The 25,017-nt window shown below is 45.0% G+C and overlaps 2 protein-coding genes and 1 non-coding gene across 4 annotated transcripts in view; 2 read left to right on the top strand and 1 right to left on the bottom strand.

Annotated features, from left to right (window-relative positions):
* The window catches only part of Osgep (O-sialoglycoprotein endopeptidase), a 34,736-nt gene extending 22,456 nt beyond the window's left edge, over positions 1–12,280 (top strand). The window contains exon 12 of one of the 2 annotated variants that reach the window (XM_027386596.2): positions 11,773–12,280. In XM_027386596.2, coding sequence (XP_027242397.1) covers positions 11,773–11,855 — 83 coding nt within the window. In that variant the 3' untranslated portion in view covers positions 11,856–12,280. Of the gene's footprint in view, positions 1–3,567; positions 3,594–11,772 lie in introns of those variants that run through there. The other variant, XM_027386598.2, reaches the window with a different exon arrangement.
* A 1,662-nt stretch (positions 12,281–13,942) lies between these two features.
* Positions 13,943–23,445, top strand: Klhl33 (kelch like family member 33). Its single transcript, XM_035452278.1, is given in 4 exon segments — positions 13,943–14,842; positions 19,419–20,343; positions 20,467–20,634; positions 20,834–23,445. Coding segments are annotated over 4 exon segments (2,382 nt in total). The 5' UTR covers positions 13,943–14,106; the 3' UTR covers positions 21,387–23,445.
* Positions 18,234–18,340, bottom strand: LOC113832211. Its single transcript, XR_003479405.1, has one exon. It is a non-coding gene; the product is annotated as a U6 spliceosomal RNA (small nuclear RNA).
* Positions 23,446–25,017: the final 1,572 nt, after the last annotated feature.

Below are 25,017 nucleotides of genomic sequence, written 5' to 3'. Positions count from 1 at the left end.
GAAGGTCACAAATTACAGTTTCCATGGTTACTTAAGGTCATACAAAGTACAGAGTTAGTAACGATACATTTTAAGAGAGATGCATTTGACTGAGATAAGACAGGGCTTGTAGGGTTACAGGGTCACAGGGTCTGTCAGTTATCCCTTGGGCTGGAGGATCTTTATGACCAGCAATTAGCAAAGGAATGTTAACATTAGTGGTGGACAGTTATCTTCCCTTCTCTGAGAGCAGGGTATCAGGCGCCAGCCATGGCACTCCTAATTTAAGGAGTTAAATTTTCCTTTTCCATTAGACGTTCCCTTTTCAGGGCCTAAGTTTTTAAACTTTTATTAATTTTAATTTTGGTCCCTCGGGAGGTAGGAAAAAGACAAAAGGAGAAGAGGAGGGGAGAGGAGGACATGAGGGAGCAGGAAGATTGAGTCAAGGGAAGAACAGAGGAGAGCAAGAAAAGAGATACCATAATAGAGGGAGCCATTATAAGTTTAAAGAAATCTGGCACTAGGGAAATGTCCAGAGATCTACAAGAATGACACCAACTAACAATCTAAGCAATAGTAGAGAGGCTACCTTAAATGCCCTTCCCCGATAATGAGATTGATGACTAACTTATATGCCATCCTAGAGCCTTCATCCAGTAGCTGATGGAAGCAGAAGCAGACACCCATAGCTAAACACTTAGCTGAACTCCTGGAATCCATTTGCAGAGAGGGAGGAGTGATGAGCAAAGGGGTCAAGACCAGGCTGGAGAAACCCATAGAAACAGCTGACCTGAACAAGGGATTGCTCATGGACCCCAGACTGATAGCTGGGAAACCAGCATAGGACTGATTCAGATCCCTGAATGTGGGTGTCAGTTAGGAGGCCTGGACAATCTATGGGACTTCTGGTAGTGGATCATTATTTAGCCCTAGTATATGAATGGACTTTGGGAGTCCATTACACATAGAGGGATACTCTCAGCCCAGACACATGGGGGAGGGCCTAGGCCCTGCTCCAAATGATATGACAGACTTTGAAGATCCCCTCACCCTCCCTGGGGAGCAAAAAGGGGTTGGGATAGGGGGTTGGTTGGGGGAAGACAGGGGAGGAGGGGAAGGAGAGGGAACTGGGATTGACTTGTAAAACAAGCTTGTTTCTAATTTAAATTAAAAAAAGAAATGGAAATTTTGCCAGGAGGTGATGGCATACACCTTTAAGCCCAGCACTCAGGAGGCAGAGGCAGGTAGATCTCTGTAAGTTCAAGGCTCCAAAGCCTGTTACACAAAGAAACACTGTCTTGAAAATAAAAAACCAGGGCTGGAGAGATGGCTCAGAGGTTAAGAGCACTGACTGCTCTTCCAAAGGTCCTGAGTTCAATTCCCAGCAACCACATGGTGGCTCACAACCATCCATTCATTATGAGATCTGGTGTCCTCTTCTGATGTGCAGATATACGTGGAAGCAGAATGTTGTATACATAATAAATAAATAAATAAATAAGAGAAACTCAGTTGTCTTTGCCTCCATAAAAAAAAGAAAATCAAAAACCAAACAAACAAGAAATAAGAAAATTTCTTGCTCAAAATGACTTGAGTGTTATTTGATCATATAAAAAAATACAGAACAAGTAAACTCATTTTGGAATTTGAAATATTTCGGGCCTTGCTAGGCTGAGGCATTAAGCCAATGCTGTAGTTTTAAATATGTGATGTTTTAAAAAATGTTCTGAAGACAGCAATACAGAAATTTCAAATGACTGGATTTCTAGATACTATCCGTAATATCACAGTTATCAGTAAAAAGTCATTTCTTTTTTTTTTTCTTTCCTTTTGAAGTATAGAAGAGACAAGAACTGACATTTGGTAACAGATACTGTGAAAGTTGCCTTGGGAGAACCAAAGAAATAGCCCAAACCTTAAAATCCTTTGGCCACATAAAATTGTTCTTCAGCTGCCACCAGCCTCTGTTATCAGGCTAATAGTGTTGTACTTGTTTGTTGCCTTGCTTTGGAAAGAGGCCTGCTATGTATCCCAAAGTGCACTTCGACTCATTACATTTTAAAATCTTAAACTTTGAATCTTAATCCTTCAGGAACCCTTCATTCAGGTTTAGGGAAAGCTATTTGGAAAATGACATAGCCAACTTGGGCCTCCTGTTTACTTTTCTAATCCTACCTGACTATATTTAAACAGATCCTGAAGAAGGTCAAGGAGTTCAGACCAAAGTTCTAGCTGGCTGATAATCACCACATTTGGTGACAGTCACTGGAAAGTTGACAGAAGTGTCAACTTGAGCTCTTTAATCTTTCAGCTGGGTGGGTGGTGGCACCACCCAGCTCCCAAATAAATCACACACACACAGAGTCTTCGTCTTTCTCATGAATGCCCCACCTTAGCTTGGCTTGCTTCTAGCCACCTTTTCTTAAATTATCCCATCTACCTTTTGCCTCTGGGCTTTCTCTATTTCTGTATATGTTTTCTTTCCTTCTTATTCCGTATCTGGCTATGTACCTGGGTGGCTGGCCCTTCCTTTTCTTGCTCCTTGACCTGTCTTGCTCCTTCACTCCTCCCAGATTTCCTCCTCCTTATTTTCTTTGCCTGCCTATCCTCTCTCCTGCCTCTCTATTGGCCGTCAGCTCTTTATTAGACCATCAGATGTTTTAGACAGGTAAAGAATCACAGCTGCACAGAATTAAACAAATGCAACACAAAAGAATGTGCCAGACAGTGGGGTTGCATGCCTTTAATCCCAGCACTGGGCAGGCAGAGGCAGGAGGATCTCTGTGAGTTCGAGGCTAGCCTGGTCTTCAAGGGGAGTTCCAGGACAGCCTCCAGAACCTACAGTAAACAAATGTAACACATCTTAAAGACATATTTCACAATAGACAGGCACTAGCTTCTGTACTTCCGTCTCTCAGGACCCTTCCACAGGAGGATTGGAACTCCAGGGAAGTGGAGGCTAGGCAGAAGACAGATATTTAAAAAAATATAGGACTTGGGCTGGAGAGATGGCTCAGAGGTTAAGAGCACCGATTGCTCTTCCAGAGGTCCTGAGTTCAATTCCCAGCACATGGTGGCTCACAACCATCTGTAGTGAGATCTGGTGCCATCTTCTGGTGTGCAGATATACATGGAAGCAGAATGTTGTATACATAATAAAAATATACGACTTGCTGGGCTGTGGTGGTGCACGCCTTTAATCCCAGCACCTAGGAAGCAGAGGCAGGCGGATCTCTGTGAGTTCAAAGCCAGCCTGGTCTACAAGAGCTAGTTCTGGGATAGCCTCCAAAGCCACAGAGAAACCCTGTCTCGAAATACATACATACATACATACATACATACATATCTGAGGGGGTTATGGAGGCACAGCAATTATATCTACCAACCAAGACAAAGTGTGGCAAAGTGGTTAAGGGATTTCCGCTCCCCCCCCCCAATCCCATAGCTATTAAAGAGGAAGGAGAGCCAAATGTCAAGCTGATTCCTAAGTTCGACTCTTCTTCCAACTTCCTTCATTTCTAGCCAAACGTAAAAGTATCCTTAGTGAATGAAATGAATTTTCTTGTTCTGTTCCCATGCCTTTTGCAGAGGAAGCTTGATGCACGCTATTAATGACACTTTGAATTGAGTAGAGACTTCCCCACTGCAAGGCTCAGCAGGCAGGCGGAACTCCGAAGCCCCTGGGGAGGATCACCGGCTCCAGCTTCCAGGCCAGCCACTTGCCTCTAGATCCCACCCAGGCCTCCAGGTGTCCAAAATCGAACCCTCACCCCAGACCCACGGACTTCGCACGCACCGGCCCCTGGATTCTGGGCCCTGCCCCGACCTCTGAACCACGCCCCAGGCCCCGCCTCCGCGCACAGGATGGAAACAAAATCCCACATGACTCGCCCTTCCCTCAGACCATATAGCGCCTCCCATTGGGAAGGTTGCAGAAGCTCTTCGTTTCAGGTCTCAACCAGTTACCGGTGCCTGGTGGACTACACTGAGGGGCTGTAGGTGGCGGTAGAGTGGTACCCTCTGTGCAATACCACACTTCGCTGGCTGGCTTTCGGTGGCCACCACGCCCCATTGTTTCTTCTCTCTGCCTCCGACCAAATGAACTGAGACTAGAGCCTGGTCCCCGAAGCCCCACAAGGTTAGGAGAGCGTAGCTCTCTGCACAGGCGCTTTGCTGCCAGTGGGAGTGCAAGACAAGTGACCATGTTTCATTTGGCTTCCTTGTGAACTTAGCATCTTAATGAGGCATGACTTAGAATCTGTGGTGGAAATGTGTTGAAGTTTGAATTGGAAATCTGTCTCTTGAGGATTTATGCTTGCTTCTTGTAGATGCCCAATGTCCCTAGCAGCCAGGAATACTTTAGACAGTATTCATTGCAGGCTTTCAAGATATGTATGTAGACAGCATAAAGTTGGGCTGCAGAGTCCAACAGAAAGCCTGACTGTGAATGTGATTTCTCACCAGGGAAATTTCTTTACCTTTCATCCAGCCTCATTGACATGTACCTGGTTTTGGTCCTTTGGCCTAAGATTTCTGTACCCTTGATGGCTCTGGGCTTCATACCTTGTATACACATGGTTTTCAAGTCTTGAGTTCAAGGTTACCTGAATTCAGCATTTGCCCTTGGGGTAAAGACGGCACCACTTGGGACTCAGACCTCACTTCCCCTTTGCTTATTTATTTACTTATTTATTTTGATTTTTCGAGACAGGGTTTCTCTGTATAACAGTCCTTGCTGTCCTAGAATTTGCTTTGTAGACCAGGCTGGACTTGAACTCACAAAGATCCCCCTGCCTCTGCCTCCCACCACCTGGCTTCTCTTTGCTTTTTAAGGGGAAGGGAATTTGACTTTTTTTTTTTCAGAAACAAACTTGTTTTACATGTCATTCCCAGTTCCCTCTCCCTCTCTTCCTCTCCTGTCCCTCCTCACCTCCCATCCCAACCCCTATCTGCTCCCCAGGGAGGGTGAGACCTTCTATGGGGGATCTTCAGAGTCTGTCATATCCTTTGGAGCAGGGCCTAGGTCCTCCCCTGTGTGTCTAGGCTGAGAGAGTATCCCCCTATGTGTAATGGGCTCCCAAAGTCCATTCGTATACTAGGGATAAATACTGATCCACTACCAAAGGTCCCATAGATTGCCCATACCTACAAACTGACATCCTCGATCACGAGGTCTGGAACAGTCCTATGCTGGTTTCCCAGCTATCAGTCTGGGGTCCCTGAGCAACCCCTTGTTCAGGTCAGCTGTTTCTGTAGGTTTCTCCAGTCTGGTCCTGACCCCTTTGCTCATATTCCTCCCTCTCTACAAATGGATTCCAGAGTTCAGCTCAGTGCTTAGCTATGGGTGTCTGCTTCTGCTTCCATCAGCTACTGGATGAAGGCTCTAGGATGGCATATAAGGTAATCATCAATCTCATTATCAGCGAAGGGCATTTAAGGTAGCCTCTCAACAACTGCTTAGATTGTTAGTTGGGGTCAAACAAATAGATCTCTGGACATTTCCCTAGTGCCAGATTTTTCTTTAAACTTATAATGGCTCCCTCTATTGTGGTATCTCTTCTCTTGCTCTCCTCAGTTCTTCCCCTGACTAAATCTTCCTGCTCTCTCATGTCCTCCTCTCCCTTTCTCTTCTCCTCCTCTCTTCTTTAGCTCCCTCTTCTTAGGGTCCTCCTTGTTTCCTAGCTTCTCTGGTTTTGTAGATTGTAGGCTGGTAATCCTTTGCTCTATGTCTAAAATCCATATATGAGTAAGTACATACCATGTTTGTCATTTTGTGACTGGGTTACCTCACCCAGGATGATTTCTTCTAGTTCCATCCATTTGCCTGTGAATTTCAAGATTCCATTGTTTTTTTATTTTTTTTCCCCGCTGAGTAGTACTCCATTGTGTAAATGTACCACATTTTCTCCATCCATTCTTCAGTTGAGGGGCATCTAGGTTGCTTCCAGGTTCTGGCTATTACAAATAATGCTGCTATGAACATAGTTGAACAGATGTCCTTGTTGTATGAATGTGCTTCTTTTGGGTATATGCCTAGGAGTGGAATTGCTGGATCTTGTAGTAGACTGATTACCATTTTCCATACCGATTTTCAAAGTGGTTGTATGAGTTGGCACTCCACCAGCAGTGGAGGAGTGTTCCTTTTTCTCCACATCCTCTCCAGCATAAGCTATCATTGGTGTTTTTTATTTTAGTCATTCTGACAGGAATAAGATGGTATCTCAGAGTTGTTTTGAGTTGCATTTCCCTGATGGCTAAGGATGTTGAGCACTTTCTTGTGTGTCTTTCAGCTATTTAGATTCCTCCATTGAGAATTATCTATTTAGTTCTGTGCCCCACTTTTTAATTGGATTAGTTTGTGTTTTGGTGACTAGCTTCTTGAGTTCTTTGTATATTTTAGAGAGAAGCCCTCAGTCAGATGTGGGGTTGGTGAATATCTTTTCCCATTCTGTGGGCTGCGGTTATGTTTTGTTGACTGTGCCCTTTGCCTTACAAAAGTTTCTCAGTTTCAGGAGATCCCACTTATTAATTGGAGAATTTGACTTCTAAAATTGCTTACATTCTTGCTAGTTAGACAATATTTTGAAAAACACGTGTTATATTTTAATCTGGTATTTGTGGATGCAGACATTCAGACTATCATGGCCCCTGCTTTTTCAGAACATAAGTTTTAATTTTCTATTTACTTTTTCTTTTTTCTCCTTTTTATTTGTTCTTTGCATCTTTCACATCATGCATTCCATCCCATTCATTTCCCTGTCCCTTCGTATCCACCCTCTGCCCTTGCAACCTCTCTCCTAAAAAAGAAAATTTAAAAGAAAAAAGAGAGAAGGAAAAAAATCCATCTCATCACGGAAGCTGCAGTGTGACACGGTGAGTCGCATAGTGAACCCTTTTGTCCATATGTCTTTACTGGAAAGTGTTTATTGGAGAGTCATTGGTCTGGTTTGAGGCCTCTAGTTTTTGCTGCAATATCTGAAACTCCTCTTGGATATTCTGTTGTTGCCCTGTCATGGAGATCCTGCAGCTTTGGGTCTCAGGACCGGTCCCTTCAGGTGCTCCAGCAGATCACAGATGGGGTGGATGTTGTGGGCTGACACATAACTGTGGTTCTGGGCCTGGGTAGTTGCAGGGTTGGTCATCTTGCCAGCTCTTCCTTGTCCTCACCAAGGTGAGCTCTCCTGTATTGCCCTGGCTAGTTCACCCCTTGCAGCAATGAACAAGGGATGAGGCCAGTTCTTCTGCTTTCATGTCCTTAGGGGCAGATCTCCCACACATTCACCTTCAGAGCCAGCTCTACTGTCTTGCCCAGGCATGGCATGGGGGCCACTTTCCCTAGCGCAGCAGCTGAAGAGGGGCAGGACTATTTCTCCTGATGCTCTTATGACCTCAGGGCCAGCTCGCCCACGTGCCTCAGGCATTGATGGGGCTATTTACTTTTTCAAAATGTTTTATTAGCTGTGCATGGTGGTGCACAACTTTAATCCCAGCACTCAGAAAGCTGAACATAAAAATAATTAAATCTTTTTAAAAACTGCAGAACACATACAAAGGTTATCATCTTACCCATTTCAAGTATATAGTTGAATAGTGTGAGGTAGGTTCATGCCGTGTAATCCACCTCCAGAGCTTCTGCCCCATGCCAGACTGCAACCCTGTGCTGGTTAAACATCACTCTCCTTTCTCCACTCCTCCCCAGCCCCACTTCAGCAACTGTTGCTCTACTCCCTGCGAGTCTGATTGCTGTTAACCCTTTGTGTGAATGAAACCACAAGCTGTGCTTTCCCATAACTGGCTTATTTCATTTACCATAGTGTCCTCAGTGTTAGCCATGTTGTGACATGGGTTCAAATTTCCTTCCTTTTAAAAAGTTGAGCCACCAGAGGCAGGCAGATCTCTGTGAGTTGGAGGCCAGCCTGGTCTACAGAGTGAGTTCCAGGATAGCATCCGAAGCCACAGAAAAACCCTGTCTCAAAACAGGAGCCCCCCCCCCAAAAAAAAAGAAGTTGAGCCACACGCCTTTAATCCCGGCACTTGGGAGACAGGCTGGCAGATCTCCATGAGTTCCAGGCCAGTTGGATCTACATAATGAACTCCAGGCCAACCAAGGATACATGGCAAGACCCTGTCTCAATGCCCCCACACCCCAAAAGTTTGAAGTTTGCCTTTTTTAAAGATTGATTTTAATTGTTTTTAACTATGTGTAGGCATGTGTGTATGCATGTGAGTATGTTCACATGAGTACAGGTGCCCACAGAAGCCAGAGATAATACATCCTCTGGAGCAGAAGTTAAATTATGAACCTCCTGACATGGGTGCTGGTCCTCTGGAAGAGCAGAAAGTGCTAAGTACTAAGCTATCTCTCTCCTGCCCCTATCTTTTATTATTATAAAGACTTAATTGTAAGCCCTTTTATATAAATGAAAAGAAAGATAAAAGCACATTGGATTTTGGGATGTCAGGATGGCTCAGTGAAAACAAAAACAAAACCCAGCCATGAAGCCCCCAGAAACCTAGTTCCATTCCTGAGACACACATGGTGAAAGGAGAGAACCGAGTCTTACAGATTATCTTTTGCCCTCCCAAATTTGCCTATACACATGGAAGTCAAAATATACTGGTTTAAAGAAGAACTTTTATTGCCATCCATGATAGTTCTCTGTGTACACACACACTCTTTGGAGATAAGAGTCACTATGACAGAGCATCTTGCCATAGGCAAGGCAGTATGACAAGCATTTGTTCATGGTATACATGTGACCAACAGAGAGTTGGAATTTCTGCTTTCCCTTTGGGAACTGCTGTTATTACTGTAGAGAGACACTGTGACCAAAGCAACTCTTCTAAAAGAAAGCATTTAATTGGGGGATTCCTTATGGTTTCAGACGATTGGTGCATTCTCATCATGGCAGGAAGCCATGGTGGCAGCAGGCAGGCACAGGTCTGAGAGTTTACAGCCTTCCCAATACACAGGCAGGTAGGCAGGCAGAGACTGAGAAGTTGGGCCTGACACAGGTTTTTGAAACCACAAACCTAAGTCCCAGTGACACACTTCCCACAAGGCCACAACTCTTCCAACAAGGCTACACCTACTGATCCTCCCTGGTGACTAAGCTTTCAAATAGAGCCTGTGGTGGCTATTTTCATTCAAACTACCACAGTAACCCTCTTTTCTATAAAGCCTATATAAAGAGGATGACACATGGTTCCTCCTCTATTATTAAGGGATGCCTTTGTTTTCAGGATGATGTGAAAACTTAATAGCAATTTATAATTGTGTCTAGAGTAACCCCATTACCATGGCCAAGTTAAGAGAAAATCCATCTGTTTCTTTGTTGCACCTTATTGGATAAGATTCTATGAAATTACCAATATTTACTGCTTTGACTTACCAAAATAGCCCTTTTACATCATTCAGCCTAATAGAACCTTGTGACTATTTTTCTTCATTTATCAGAATAAATTATTTTTTAGTAACAAAGGTGCATGCAATTGATACAAAGAGACCTGGATTTGGGCCCTCACTCTTTGACTCTATAGTTGTGTGGACTAAGGAGCTCTGTGGGAGCTCCCTACCTGTAAAATGCACATCAGAGCAGTACTTCTAGAGGGCTGCTATGAGTTGAAATGATAAGAGCTATAAAATATTTAGCATGATCTCTGGCATGTAGTAATTGCTCACACCAATGCTTATTAAGACACCAAAAGCCGGGAAAGACAATAGCATGTTAAGGTAAAGTGGTGTTAAGTCGTGTGTTTCAGGTCACTCTCCTATGCTGTGCTAAAACACCCCAACAAAAAGCAATCCAAGAGACAAAGGGCTTATTTTGTCCATCATGGCAGAGAGTCAAAGCAGTAGGAGCTTGAAGTGGCTGGTCACATCACATCCAGAGTCAGGAAGCAGACAAGGACGACTTCTAGTTCCAGAGTGTTCTATCTGCACTATATACAGTCGAGCATCCCCATCTAGGGAATGGTCCGACCCCCAGCTATGCTGGGTCTTCTCACATCAATTCACACAATCAAGATAATCCTCCACAGCCATTGTCAGAGGCTCACCTCAACCTGCATATTCCTCACAAGGATGCCCGAGGCTTATCTCCTACATGACTGTAGATTTTATCAGGTTAACAGTTAACACTATTACAGCATAGTAAGGCCAGGTGATATCAAATAGTGAGATTGGCATCATGTTCTTCCCCACTGTCCTGATTTGAGATATGCAACCGTGGCCGGGTGGTGGTGGCCTCTAGTCCCAGCACTTGGGAGGCAGAGGCAGGCAGATCTCTGTGAGTTCGAGACCAGCCTGGTCTGCAAGAGCTAGTTCCAGGACAGCCTCCAAAACTACACAGAGAAACCCTGACTCTAAAAACCAAATAAATAAATAAATAATAAAAAGAGATATGCAACCTTGTAACAACAGCAGAGTCAGGTGGGGTGGACCATGGCAACCTGTGGTGAATGTCTGGGACCTGTCCTGGCTCTGCTTTCTGGAGTGTGTCCTCTAAGCATGGAGGTATACTCAGACTTCAGAAGAGAATGCAACTAAGTGGAAGGGACAAATGACTCTTGACCTGTAATTTTCAAGTTTCCTGTTTCTCTGGAAATTGGCTGGCTTCTGTTTGCTGAATTTACTGTGTACCAGCCAGGTCAAAATGAAATGCTTGTGCTGTAATTTTAAAATCAAGCCACATCCCAGAGACTCCTCACATCAGGCTCTTGTCAGTCTTTAACATGTAATCTGTGAGTAATCACAGTGATGGTTTGGGAAAATCTATTGTAAAGGAGGAAATGAAAGAACCAAAGGCATGGTGGGTCCACATTCAGCTCTCTGTCTCATTTGCATTATGGAGCAGGGATGTATTTTCTTGATGAGGTCTTTCACACTTACCTGGCAATCATATTCATACACCAGAGGATCAGAGAAGCAATACATCCAGATGTTAAAGGGACAATCTGTCCAGCTGGCCTGGGCTTGATTTGCCCTCATGCCTCTTATATGGTCACATGAGTTGGGAAACTGTCACATGCTGTTTATCTTGCTTTTCTATTGCTGTGAAGAGACACCACAACCAAGGCAACTTATAAAAGAAAGCATTATCACTGGGAGCTTGATTATAATTTCAGAGTGTCAGTATAGTCCATGACCATCACAGTAGGGATAATGACAGCAGGCAGGCATGGCAATGGAGCAGTAGCCAAGAATGCACATATTAAGACAACACCCACAAGGCAGGGGAAAAGCTAACTGGAAATGGCAAGGGCTTTTGAAACCTCAAAGCCCACCCCCAGTGACAAACCTTCTCCAACAAGGCCACACCTCCTAATCCATCTTAATTCATTCCATCAAATGGGGACCAAGCATTCAAACATATGAGCCTATGGGGGCCATTATCATTCAAACCCCCACACTGTTTGATATCACTGAGAAGCTGAGTCTGGAAACGGGGTTGGACCCCACCCCCATTTCAAAGCAACCCCACCTCTATCTAGGTATGAGCTGACCTCTCTTGCCTTTGACAGGAAGAAAGAACTACAGGTATCTAAGAGTATTAAAAAACTTTGTGGTCTTGAGAACAGCTAAGGTAAGCCATTTCCAGCAAGATTGATTATTATTTATTCCTTAATATGAAAGTGCCATCGGTGGAAATGGGAAGCCAGCACCTCAGCTATAGGAAGCTCATCTGTAGAAAGAAAGCTCTCAGTCAAGAACTCTGGCTGACTGCCTCAGTTTCTCCAATGGGATTTATTTGATGATATTCTCTGTCTGTTGTTTGTTCTTTTACTTGGCAGCTTCACCCAAGATGACATTCTGCTGCACCATGTCTCTCGATCTGCTTGAACCCCAGCTGGCTCCCTCAATGGGATATCTCTAGTGGATTTCTGCTGGATGATCATAGGTGCCCAATCTGATACTGTTTTTGCTGTCTAATGAGGCTATTTACTACTTGTTTCAAGGTATTTGAATATACTGTGTAAAGATACGTCACTGTGATTGGTTTAATAAAAAGCTAAATGGCCAATAGCTAGGCAGGAGGTATAGGTGGGACTTCCGGACAGAGAGACCTCTGGGAAGAAGGAAGGGGAGTTGCCAACCAGACACAGAGGGAGCAAGACATGCAGAAAGAGTGGTAAAAAGCCATGAGCCCTGTGCAACACATAGATGAATAGAAATGAGTTAATTTATCAGAGCTAGTAGGACAAGTCTAAGCTATGGGCCAAGCTTTCATAGTTAATAAGAAGTCTCTGTGTCATTTTTTTGTGAGCTGGTGACCCAAATAAAAAGCCTACTACAACTATGTGCTATTTATTCTTTTTCTTTTAATTGCTGTGTATTTAATAAACTCATTCGTGGAAAAAAAAACAAAACAAAAGCATAGCCATTACAGGTCATTCATTCTTCAGTTCATACAGAACACTTGGCAAGTTCTTTGAACTTCTTCTGTCTCTATTTCCTCTAAGTTTAAGGTAATAATGGAAACTGTCTGGTTATTAGTGTTAAAATTATTAAAACAACACACTCAGAGCCAATGAAACATCCCAAACCTTAAAATTCTTTGAAATGACCATATGAAATTGTTTATTTTAAAGTCTTAAACTTTCAAGAACCATTCAGGTTTATGGAAAGCCATTTGGAAAATCATATGGAGAATTTGGGCTTCTTGATTACTTTTCTAATACCACCTGAGTGTATTTATACAGAGTTCAGACCAAAGATCTAGCTGGGTTGTAGTCATCAGCATTTGATGACAGTCATGGGAAAATTGACAGGCAACCAGCTCCTGTAACCCAGGCTCTAGGACCCTGTCCTTTCTAAGGCAGACTTCAGTCCCAAAGTGGAGTGTGAGGAAAACATCACTTGGTTAGGAGGCCGCTCTGAATGCTGGGCTGTGTGACTTGGGGGAGGAAGCCCAGCTGGAGGGAATTTAGAGCTCTTGGTAGGCAGCCTGCTGAGGTCGTCCTTGAGAATCATTGGTCCACCTAGACCTGCAGCCTCCCTTCTCTGTTCCCCTCTGGGTCAGAGGCACATCGGGCACTCTGATGTAAACCTCCTCTCTCTGAAGAAACTAGAGGAAATCCTAACTGATGAGCTCAAGTTCTCTTAGAGCATGGCCAGGGGATGGGGAAGGACAAGAGCCATTAGAATTCAGTTTTCTGACTGTGGTGGTGGTACATGCCTGTAACCCCTTCCACAGGAGGATTGGGACTCCAGGGACATTATCTATTAAAACCAGTTTTTAAAAATATACAACTTTGAAAAAAATATACAACTTTGATTTGCATCTTCAGTTTGGTTTTCACTGATATGTAAAGTGCTAGGCTACAATGGAGGTTTTTACTTAACCCTCCAGGGGTTATGGGAGTACAGAAATTATATCCACCAACCAAAAACAAAGTCAGGCAGAGGTTAAATAACTTATTATTATTATTATTATTATTATTATTATTATTATTATTATTATCAAATCCCACAGCTATTATGGAGGAAGGTAAGCCAAACATCAAGTGTTGTATTGTCTAACTTTTCAGATGCCTTCACTAGCTCCCTGTCATCTCCAGTCACCAGCTGTGAAAACAGTTCTGCCCTGGCTTACTCCACCTAATGTCTGCATTCTCTTTGCCTTGCAATTTCCCCCACTCAGCACCCTCTTATGACCTACAGGTGGAAGGGAAGGGGGAAGTCATCCCAGGACTTGGCCCAGTGGATTGGGTGTCAGTTTCCAGCACCGGGAGATGAGAGTTTAGTCTTCAGGCTAGCTATAATTAGCCAAGTGTGGCCGCTGTCGGGATCTGTATACAGCAGTCCTAAGCAGAGTGGGCATTCAAGTGAACGCAAGCAGAAGCCTACTGTCTCCTGCCCGGGACTAAAAGAGAGCAAGTGGAAAGGAGGGCTTGACCCTGGCCGAGATGGCTGCAGGTGTTTGCGGTTTTGTTCTTGGAGAACCCTATCGTTAGTTCCTGTCTAGCTCACTATTCCAAAGTAGTTGTCCTCTTGGGGTGGAGGGAGGGGCTGACAGCTCTGTGAATTGAAGACAGTTCTGGTTTTCTGGGCGCGGCTCAGGCATCCTTCTGTCATGCCTGGTCACCTACAGCAATCTCACAGCCTGAGCCTTGAGCTTTTTGAAGATGGCAAGTGTTTCCTCAGACTTGGAGCATGTCTCCTCCCTTCCTGCCTGGAAGGACTGTCTTGAACTCCCTTTACCTGTCTGAAGAACCTCCCCCTGGTCTCTCTCTCCCAACGAATTTCCAGGCTTACTTTCCTTTTCACTGGCAGAGCCTGACTCCAGCCCCTTGGTTTCAGGAAACCTTCCCTTTCCAGCTTCATCCCTGGAGAAGGGGAAGGAACAGGATGACAGCGACGACTCTGCAGAACCTGAGGTGCTGTGCAGCGTGGAGCACCCCAGCCAGTTCTTCGCTGAAGCACAGAGACTGCGGGAGCAGAAGCTGCTGCTGGATGAAGAGGTGTCAGTAGAGGGACAGGTATACGGGGTGCATCGGGTGATCTTGGCTGCAATCAGCAGCCTCTTCCAGGGCAGACTGAGGGGCAGTGGAGGTCAACAGCCTCGCTTCTGCCTCGACGTGACCCGGAGGGGCTGGGAGGCTGCACTGACCTTTGCGTATGAGGGGGTGCTGGGCCCCGCCTCGCAGGGCGAAGTGCTGGCTGCTGCAGAGGCGCTGGGAGCGCCCCGGGTGAAGAACGCGGTCCAGCTGAGGCCAGAAGGGCTTTGCAAAGCCAGGGAAGATGAAAGGAAGCTCAGCCAGGCAGAGGAGCTGAGGGAGAGCCTGCACAGCATTGAGCGTCTGTTTCGAGAGGGCATCGGGTGCGACCTGGAGCTGGAAGCAGAGGGCTACCGCCTGCGGGGTGAGGACCTGGGGGCAACTGCTAAGAATGCATGTCGCAGGGTTTTGTTTATTTTGCGGTCCTAGGAACGGATCCTAAGTCCTCACTTTGCCTCTACCACTGGGCCACACCCCCGGCCCTGTGTCAGAGTTTGGATCATTTCTCTGGCAAGAATGTCCTTTTTGGTGCTTTTCCAGCGCCACCAAGAGATGCACATGCGCAGTTGAATTGTTTTCCTAGACGCCCAGTAGCTAGATTTCCAGCCACCTGACTGGGGCTTATAGTATAGTCCATGGCAGTAAAACAAGCAGAAAGTAACTGACTCAAACAAATTAACCAGAGGCCCTTGACATCTTCTAAGCATACATCAAACAGAAGAGGAAATCGGTAGAAATCTCCCAATGTGTCCTTTCTCCTAGGTGTGTTTGACTCTGGCAGCAGACTCCAGCCTGCTTCCTCTAAACCAGTGATCCTCAACCTTAATGTGGCAACCCTTTAATACAGTTTCTCATGTTGTGATGAGAACACAATTATTTTCGTTGCTAGTTCATAATGGTAATTTTTCTACTGTTGCTGGGTGGTGGTGGCTCCTGCTTTTGATCCCAGCGCTTGAGAAGCAGAGGCAGGTGAATTACTGAGTTTGAGTCTACAGAGTGAGTTCCAGGACAGCCAGGGATACACAGGGAAATCCTGTCTCAAAAAAACAAAACAAAACAAAACAAAACAAACAAAAAACCCACCAAGAATTGCTAGAGTACAAATCATAATGTAAACACCTGTGTTTTTGGATGGTCTTAGGCAACCCCTTTGAAAAGGTCTTTTAACCTTCATGGGATGGAGACCCACAGGTTGAGAACCACTGCTCTATACTGTGCAGTGCCTGCTAGTCAGTTACACCATGGTGTGTCTAACTTGGAACCTGTAGTCTGTATGAGACACAAGGAAGTTTAAAGTTACAATAGATTTGTTTGGAGATCACCTAGTTCAGGACTAATACTTCAGCTATGAAGAAACCAAGCCAGGTTTGGTGGCTTATGACCGTGATTCCAGCACTAATGAGACTGAAAAAGAGGACTGCCTAGAGTTTGGGGCCAGCCTGGGCTACACAGTGAGCTCTAGGCTGGTGTGGACCCATCTCACAAACCAAAATGAAAAAGGAAAGAAAAAACAAATCTAGTATGGCCTTGTGACAGTAACACTTAGGATGCTACAAAAGGAGGATCTGCATGACTTCAAGGCCAGCCTAGGCTGACTCCAAACCATGCCCAGTCACACCATTAAGTTCTTAGTGGAGGTACTCTAGAAGGAAAGCTATCCTTAAAGGCTTTCTACCTCATGGCATTAACTGGAGGGTGATGCTTTAAAATGTTATAATTACAATATTCTCATGAAGGTTTGGGGTCCCCACATATTCATAACCTTATGTGAGAACTCATCACTTTAACTCTTAGGGTACAGCAATGAGTAAGAGGAGATTTCAAGTGGCTGTGAGCTTTTCACTATTGAGTCTTAGATACAGATGTTGGTTGTGAAATGAAAACTGAGCTGGATTAGCTCATTTCTCAGAATGTAGATTTTCTCAGACAACATAGACTAGGAAGCTGTAACTGATATCTATTATATTTGGAACACACAAAGCCACTACCTAATGCTTAAAGAGACAATAGAAACATCATTATCATCAGTTGCCCTTTGAAAGGTACACATTCCACCACTGGTCAAAACAGTATGGAATTCGTGAGATTCTCAGGAACACAGAGGCCTAAGACTTCCTGAAACAGCTTCTAGCAGTGTTCTTCTTTCTCTCATGAAATATTTCAAATGCAAAGCAAAAATAAACACTCAAGCATTCATCACACTGGCTTAACAATTAATATGCTACTATGTCTATTTATTTTGGCTTGGTATTTTACTGAGGGTTATATGCATTTTAAAACAAACAAAGGAGGGACTAGAAAAATGACTTGTGGTTAAAAGCTCTTCTTAGTCTTCTAGAGTTTGGTTCCTAGCATTCTCATTGGGCAGACCACAACTGTCTGGCCTCCATGAGAACCTATACTCCCATGCTTCTAATCATACATAGACATAATTGAAATACTAAAAACAAATCTTTAAAAGGAATATTTGGGCTTTTACTTTCTGTTTTGTTTTTTATTTTGATAGAGTCTCACCAAGTTGCCCAGGTTGATCTTGAATGCATTCTCAAGCCCAGGCAGGCTTTGAACTCGTGATCCTCTTGCCTCTGTATAACTGGGGTTACAAAGCCTTCAACACAAAGCCCAATTCTATTTAAAAACAAACAAACAAACAAAAACACTTCTATACTCAGAAAATATTGCATTTAATTATTCATGTGTGCGAAAGTATGTGTGGATGTGAGCAGCAGAACGTTTTAGTACTACAGTGTCTGTGGAGTCAGAGGGCAGCTTACAGGAAGTAGCCTCTCCTTCCATGTGGGTCCCAAGGTCAGAGCTCAGGTCTTTGGTGTTGATGACAAGTCCCTTTAGGAACTGAGCCATCTTGCATACCCCTTGTTGTTTCTTTTCTTTTCTTTTCTTTTTGTTAATTTTTCTTATGTGAATTAGAAACAAGATTGTTTTACATGACAATCCCAGTTCCCTTGTCCCTCCTGTCCTCCCCTAACCCCCCCCAACTAAAACCCTACCTATCACATATCCTTTCTGCTTCCCCTGGATGGTGAGGCCTTCCATAGGGTGTCATCAGAGTCTGTCATATCCTTTGGGATAGGGCCTAGGCCCACCCCCGTGTGTCTTGGCTCAGGGAGTATCCCTCTATGTGGAATGGGCACCCAAAGTCCACACCTATGCTAGGGATAAGTACTGAACAACTACAGGAGGTCCCGTAGATTTCTAAGGTTTCCTCACTGAAACCCATGTTCCTGGGGTCTGGATCAGCCCCCATGCTGGTATCCTAGCTATAAGTCTGGGGAGCAAGAGTTCCCCGATATTCAGGTCAGCTGTTTCTGTGGGTTTCACCAGCCTGGTCTGGGCCTCTTTGCTCTTCACTCGTCCTTCTCTGCATCTGGATTCCAGTTCAGTTCAGGAATTAGTTGTGGGTGTCTGCTTCTACTTCTACCAGCTGCTGGATGAGGGCTATCAGGTGGCATATAAATCAGTCATCAATCTCATTATCAGGGGAGGGCATTTAAGGTAGCCTCTCCTCTGTTGCTTAGATTGTTAGCTGGTGTCATCTTTGTAGATCTCCAGACATTTCCCTAGTGCCTGATTTCTCTGTAAACCTAAAATGTCTCCATCTATTATGGTATCTCCATTCTTGTTATCTTCTATTCTTCCCCTGACTCAACCTTTCTTCTCCCTCATGTCCTCTGCATCCCTCCTCTTCTCTTCTCATTCTCCTAGCTCCCTCCCCCCTCTTCCAGTGCTCCCAATTTAAAAATATGGAACTCTTCACGAATTTGCATGTCATCCTTGCGCAGGGGCCATGCTAACCTTCTCTGTATTGTTCCAGTTTTAGTATATGTGCTGCTGAATTGAGCACTCTTTCTTTTCTTAAAGGCTTATTTGTTTTATACATATGTGAATTCCTGCATGTATGTCTTGCACCATGTGTATGCCTGGTGCCTACTGAGGCCAGAAGAGAGTGTCTGGTCCTCTAGAACTGGACTTAAAGGTGATTGTGAGTTGTCAGGTAGGTGCTGGAAACCAAACCTGGGTCCCCCGAAACAGTAGCAAGAATGCTATCATGCCTGGCAGGAGTATAGCCATTTTGATTGGATAGCTGATGGCTGTAACTCTTGCAGCTATAAATGAGAATTCCTTATTTTGTTCACAGTGCAGTGATACCTTTCTAAGTTGTTTATTGCTCTATTCAGTTTATTTTGTGTTCTATTAGCAAATGTTGTGTATAGGATTTTCTCAACTGGATTCATTAAGACCGTTTTTTTGGTTGTTGTTTTTTTTTTTTTTTCTAGCTGGGTAGTGGTGGCACACACATTTAATCCCAGCCTTTGGAGGCAGAGGCAGGAGGCTCTCTGTGAGTTTGAGACCAAGCTGGTCTACAGAGTAAGTTCCAGGACAGCCAGGGCAATACAAAGAAACCCTTGTTTCGAAATGTCAAAAACAAGCAAAAAAGACTTTTTCTAGCTAACATGGACCCAAAATACTAGTGTCCTCCAGACACTAACATGAGAATAATACAGAGTTCCTGAAAATTTTAAAATAAAGGCTGGGTACGGTAACACATGTCAGGTCTCCACAGTAAGTTCTAGGCCAGCCAAGACTCTGTAATGAGACCCTGTCTCCAGAAAGAAAGAAAGATATTAAAGCAAAGACCTCCCCCCAAGTTACTATTTAGACCTTGGTATCATAATCCAGGGAGAGTCAGGAAAGCTCCATTTTGCTTGTTTATTTATCCAGTGCGGCACTGGGAAAGGAGGAATCCAGGCTTTGCACATGCTAGACAGGTAACCCCTGCTGGACTATGTCCCCAGAATGAAAGCTGAAAACATTCCATACTATTCTAGTGTACACCTATGGCCTTGGGTGATTGGATCAAAATTGGGTTTACAAGTTGTCTTGCAACAGACTGGGTTTCCTTTGCTTCCTCTCCACTGCAGTGCACCGAGTAGCCCTGGCCTGTGGCAGTGAGTTCTTTGGGGCCATGCTTCTGAGTGGGATGAGGGAGTCTCAGGGCACAAAGGTGTGTCTTCGTACCATCTCTTCCCAAGACCTAAGACTCCTCGTTTCGTTTGCCTACTCTGGAGTTGTACGAGAAAGATGGCCAGGATTGCTACGAGTCGCCCAGGCTGCGCTGCAATACCAGAGCTCCTCCTGCCTGGATTTGTGTCAGAGAGCCTTGGCTCAAAGCCTCTGTCCTGCCCTTTGCCTGGCTCTGTTTCCTATGGTTGAAACCCCTGGTTTGGAGAAAGTCTGGGGGAAAGCCCATCGGTACCTCCTCACTCATCTGCCTGCTGTGGCTTTGTGCCCTACTTTCCCATCTTTACCGGCTACCTGCCTGGCTGAGCTCTTGGATAGTGATGAGCTCCATATACAAGAAGAATTTGAAGCTTTCATGGCTGCAAGGCGTTGGCTGGCTGCCAACCCCGACACCCAGGAGTCAGAGGCCAAGGCCCTGCTGCGATGTGTCCGCTTTGGCCGCATGTCTACCAGAGAGCTGAGGAAGGTGAGGGCAGCGGGGCTCCCTCCACCTCTGTCCCCGGATCTGCTGTACCAGCTGATGGTGGAAGCTGAAATTCCAGGACAAGAGAGGTGGAGGGAGCCTGACCAAGCGCTGGTGGTGATTGGTGGGGATGGGCTTAGACCTAACATGGACCGAAGACAGCCATCTTGCAAAGTGTGGTGGGCCCGGGCTTTCCACTGTGGCATGGGTCTGGTACGAACTGTGGAATGGTGCCGGCTGCCTGACCTGCCAGCCCCAGGGCGCTTTCGGCATGGAGCTGCGAGCCTAACAGGAAGTGAACTCTATGTGTGTGGGGGACAGGATTTCTACAGCCACGCCAACACGTTGGCTTCAACTCTCAGGTATCATCATTGTGTTGCAGGCCCCCATGTGGACAAGCAAGAGAAAATGCTAATCCAGCCAGCCATAGGCTCCCAGGGTCACCCTTTTTTTTTTTTTTTTTTATCTTGTTCAACTGTGTCCAGGTGGAGCTCCAGTCAAGAAGACTGGGAGGAAATGGCACCTTTGTGCCAGGCTCGGAGCTTTTTCCCGCTGGTGGTGTTTGATGGAGAACTTTATGCCCTGGGTGGACGGGACAATGGTGTTGCCCTTAATTCCGTCGAGGCCTATAACCCTGAACTCAATGTCTGGAGGTAAGCTGGCAAAGGGGCACCGGGCAGAAACTAGATTTGGAACAGGAGTGTGAAGCTGGGCATAGTGGCACACACCTGTAATCCTAGCACTCAGACGCTAAGGTGGGAGCCTAGGCTACACAGCAAAATCTACCTCAGAATAAAATGAAATAGAGTCGAACATTCTGGCTGCCTGATCTGATGTTCTGTTCTCCCTTAGGCCGGCACCTGCTCTCCCAGCACCATGCTTTGCCCATACAGCTGCCATCCTCGAGGGCCGATTGTATGTAAGCGGTGGCTGTAGTGGGACTGGCCAATACTTGGACTCATTGATGCTCTATGATCCCAAACTTAAGAAGCCTGGGACACTTTTGAGCCCAATGGGAGTAGCTCGGGCTGGTCATGTGATGGCTGCTCTGGGTGGGAGGTTGTATGTGGCAGGTGGGATAGGTGACACTGGGGACCTACTGAGCTTTGAAGTCTATGAACCAAAGACTGATAGCTGGACTCACCTGGCACCCTTGCCCTCTCCCCATGTGGGGGCTGCAGGTGCTGTGCTACAGGGGGAGTTACTGGTACTGGGGGGCTACAGCCACCGCACTTATGCCATCTCCCACCTTGTCCATGCCTACTGCCCTGGTCTGGACCGCTGGCTCTGCCTGGGAACTCTGCCGAGACCTCGGGCTGAGATGCCTGCCTGCATCTTGACATTGCCCAGTGTGCAGCACATAGCTTTGGTCCCTACCCAGCACCAAAACAAACCTTCTGGGTGACCGAGATCAGCAGTGTATGAGGGAGGAAGGGGTAAGAATACCATGACAAAAGGACAGAAACTATGAGAGGATAAAGAAGTTGTACTTGCTTGCTTACTTTTTAAAATTATCAAAAAGTATCATTAGAAAGGTTCTTGTTATTGTAGCTCTGGCTGGCCTTGAACATGATGTGTAGCAAAGGCTGGCCTCAAACTCAAAGTCCTGCCTCAGCCTCCTGAGTGCTAGGATTGCATGCACTAGCCTTCCTTGATTGAGAGGTCTTATGATGATGATGATTGACAGGGTTTCGAGTATCCCAGGCTGGCTTATAACTCCCTATGTTATCAAGGATGATCTTGAAAGAATTGGGTTCACAGGCATATACTGCCATACCTGATTTGTGGTAGAGATCAAACTTGGGACTTCCTGCATGCTAAGTAGGTACCAAACCAACTTAGCTACATCCCTAACCCTAAAAGAAGGCTTTGTTCTTTTTTGTTTGCTTGTTTTGTTTTTAAATTGTTTAATATTTATTTATTTTATATGTATGGGTATTTTGCTTGCATGTATAAAGTGAACCAGGTGTTTATCTTGTGACTGCAGAGGCCAGCAGAGGACAGCAGGTCCTTGAACTGGAGTTGCAGACAGTTGTGAACAGACATTTGGGTGCTTGGAACTGAACCCTGGTCCTCTAGAAGAGCAGCAAGTACTCTTAATTGCTGAACCATCTCTCTAGCCCCATATTTTGTGTCTTGAGGCAGTCTCATTATGTAGTGCAGATGAGAACACTTTATTCTTGTTAGTATTTTACTCCGCCCTGAACCTTGAAGCTTTTGTATATTTGATCTCTGCTAAGGAACAGGCGGTTCTGGAACTCATGGGAAATGGGCCTTGTGAGAAGGACCGGCAAATAAATACTCCCATAAGATAGGCACCCAGGATGAACTCACAAGGGTTAATGGTTAGTTGGGAGCTAAAGCTGGAGCTCATTGATGGAGCACCTACTTAGCATAGGTAAGGATCTGGTTCAATAATCTATGGCATCAAAAAATGAATTAATTAATTAAAACTACAAAAACCACACATCAATAGTCAAAATATAGGGACCAGGAAAGGACATTGGGACAATAGGGAAATTGATGGAGGAATGTGAAATGAATTAAACAGTGCTCTCTTTCTTGGTACTTTCCCATTTTACTCTCCCATCTCAGGAGACCTAAATCCTCCTAACAATATTCTTTCTAAGGTAGGTTTGTAGGTTCATCCTTGGCTCCATAGACTGCCTGTAGAGTCTTTCAGTTCCCACTTGAGACGGAAATGCCCATTAGGTCTAGACACGGTGGAGCACACTGGGAATCCTGGCATTTGAGAGGTGGAAGCCAGAGGACCAGGACTTGAGGTTGTTTTAAGAGAACCAAACCAAAACCAACAAAACAAACAAAAACACCAAGAAGGAAAAGTTTCCATCAAGATTTGGACCACATGCACGGGGACCTGAAGCCAGGGTGAGATGGGAGTATTCATGGTGGAAGGGAAGAGAAAGACAGAGGCCAAGGAGAGAGTATCCGTGGTGGCAAATGAGGTTGAGAAGATAGGAAGAATCCACTCCAATGTCTTTCCTTGCCTTTGATGAACTCAAGAATCAGGACTAGAAAAAGGACAATTGTGTGAGGTCCTCTGGGATCAAGACGGGGAAACATGGCTGAGGAAAGTGAAGGCCAGAAAGACGTGGGAGAGCCCCCTTCCCTTCGTATTATTTTGAACCTATTCCCCCTATTTTTTTGTGTAGGTTTTTGTTTGTTTTAGACAAAGTTGCGTGTAGCCTAGGCTAGCCTTGAACTCATTGTGTAGCTGAGATGGCCTTGAACTTCCAATCCTCTTGCTTCCAACACCAGAGTGTTGGGATTACAAGTGTGGGCCACCATGTTAAACTGTATGTCTCTGCTTAAGATAGATAAGGACAAAAGTTGAAAATGAAGAGGGTTAAGTAGAATGTATAAAAAAGAAAGATGAAGAAGAAAAGGGAGAAGGAAATTGCTTGTGATTTGTTCATAATGATGGCTGTAAATAAATGTTTCATGCTGACAAAATCATCTTGTCTGAATGCTCTGCTATGAACAGCATCCAAAGTAAAAGTCCCTGTAATTTGGCTCCTGCATCATTATTTTCTGAAACCTCCCTCCATTCATTGTTACCAACGGAACAACCCATGGCACCCTCATTTCCCCTCAGCTTTCTCCAGGATCTGACTGGCTGAAAACTGAATCTCATCCTAAAACTGTCTCTTCTCTTGGCTCCAAAGATAGCATAACCTCCTAGGTGAGGTTTTCCATCCTTCCCTAACCCAAAGGCAGAGATCCTCCCCAGAGGGGTGTGGCTTTGTCCCAGGTGATGCTGTCAGCAAGGGTTAAAGCTATGCTTTGGGCTGGAGCATGGACCATGTCTGACCTAGTCTGAAAAACTGAACTGACCCCACAGTTATTCTCTGGCCTCCATACATGTGCCATAGCAACCCCCCACAACACCTATCATGCGCTCACATGTACAATTATTATGTACAATAATAAATAGATAATTTTGAAAATTGAACATTGTACAGAAAGATTAATAGAATTGTGGAATGGAGAGATTTTGGAAATAACATAATTCAAACATGTTTTCTTTTTAATATTTATTGTTTGAAAATTCAAAACACGTATGTACTTTGTCTTCATAGAGTACAGCCCCCATCTCCCTCTCGCCCCTCCCATCCTCTCCCACTTTACCCTCCCAATTTCTTGTGTTCTTTTTATAATTCAGTGACTCCACTTAGTGTTGCCAGTGTGGGGGTCTCTGAGGCACCCAGGGCTAGCGATGATCCCAGTGAGGCAAGAAGAAAATCAGGCTCAGCAAGACTTAGCCAGCGCTGGTTCAAACTTTCAGAGTCTGACTGACCCCAAGCAGTTTACTGTAAGCATATTTAAATAAGCACAGTACAACCTGGGGGGAGGGGAGTTTCCTGGTGTAATACAATCCCCTGTGCACAAGGAGGCATAATTACATTGAAACCCAACTCAAGTAATGTCATTTCTTCCAAGAAGATGGGTTCTAGAGATAGAACCTGTATTAGCTGAAGGGCCTAGGAAGGGGTCTGGCCTGTTCTCAATCATACAGATAGCACAGAGGTCATTTGGGCTATTAGCTCCCTCTGGTCCTGGTTGGGGGAGCTTGGGGGAGCCTCTGGCCATATAGATAATGCAAAGGTCACCTAGACTATTAGGTATTGCAGATCCTGGTTGTGGAAGGTTGGTATGGCCTGGCAATTCAGAATATACAGATCACCAGGCTATTAATCAACTCCATTCCCAGCTGTATAGGTAGAAAATCAAGTTAGGTCCCGACCTGCAAATGTCAACCTGGGGCAAGAGAGTCAGGGATAGGGAATGGGGACAAGAGACGCAGAAAGAACGACCACAAAACAGGATTCTGATCAAGTGGCAAACTTTACTTTTTTCTCAGGCTAGCTTATATAGTCAGGATATGGAGAGGGGCAAAATGGGTTGTTTGTGCACCAGGTGTTGGTATAGGCAGGATATTAGGAAGCCACAAAGAGGATGTTTGTCAGGGTAAAGAGTTCATGAGTAAGAGGTCCAGGAAGGGGTTGCTTAGGTGA

The sequence above is a fragment of the Cricetulus griseus genome, assembly GCF_003668045.3.
Source record: "Cricetulus griseus strain 17A/GY chromosome 1 unlocalized genomic scaffold, alternate assembly CriGri-PICRH-1.0 chr1_1, whole genome shotgun sequence".
NCBI classification, from domain to species: domain Eukaryota; kingdom Metazoa; phylum Chordata; class Mammalia; order Rodentia; family Cricetidae; genus Cricetulus; species Cricetulus griseus.
This window is presented reverse-complemented; position numbering and strand designations above follow the sequence as displayed.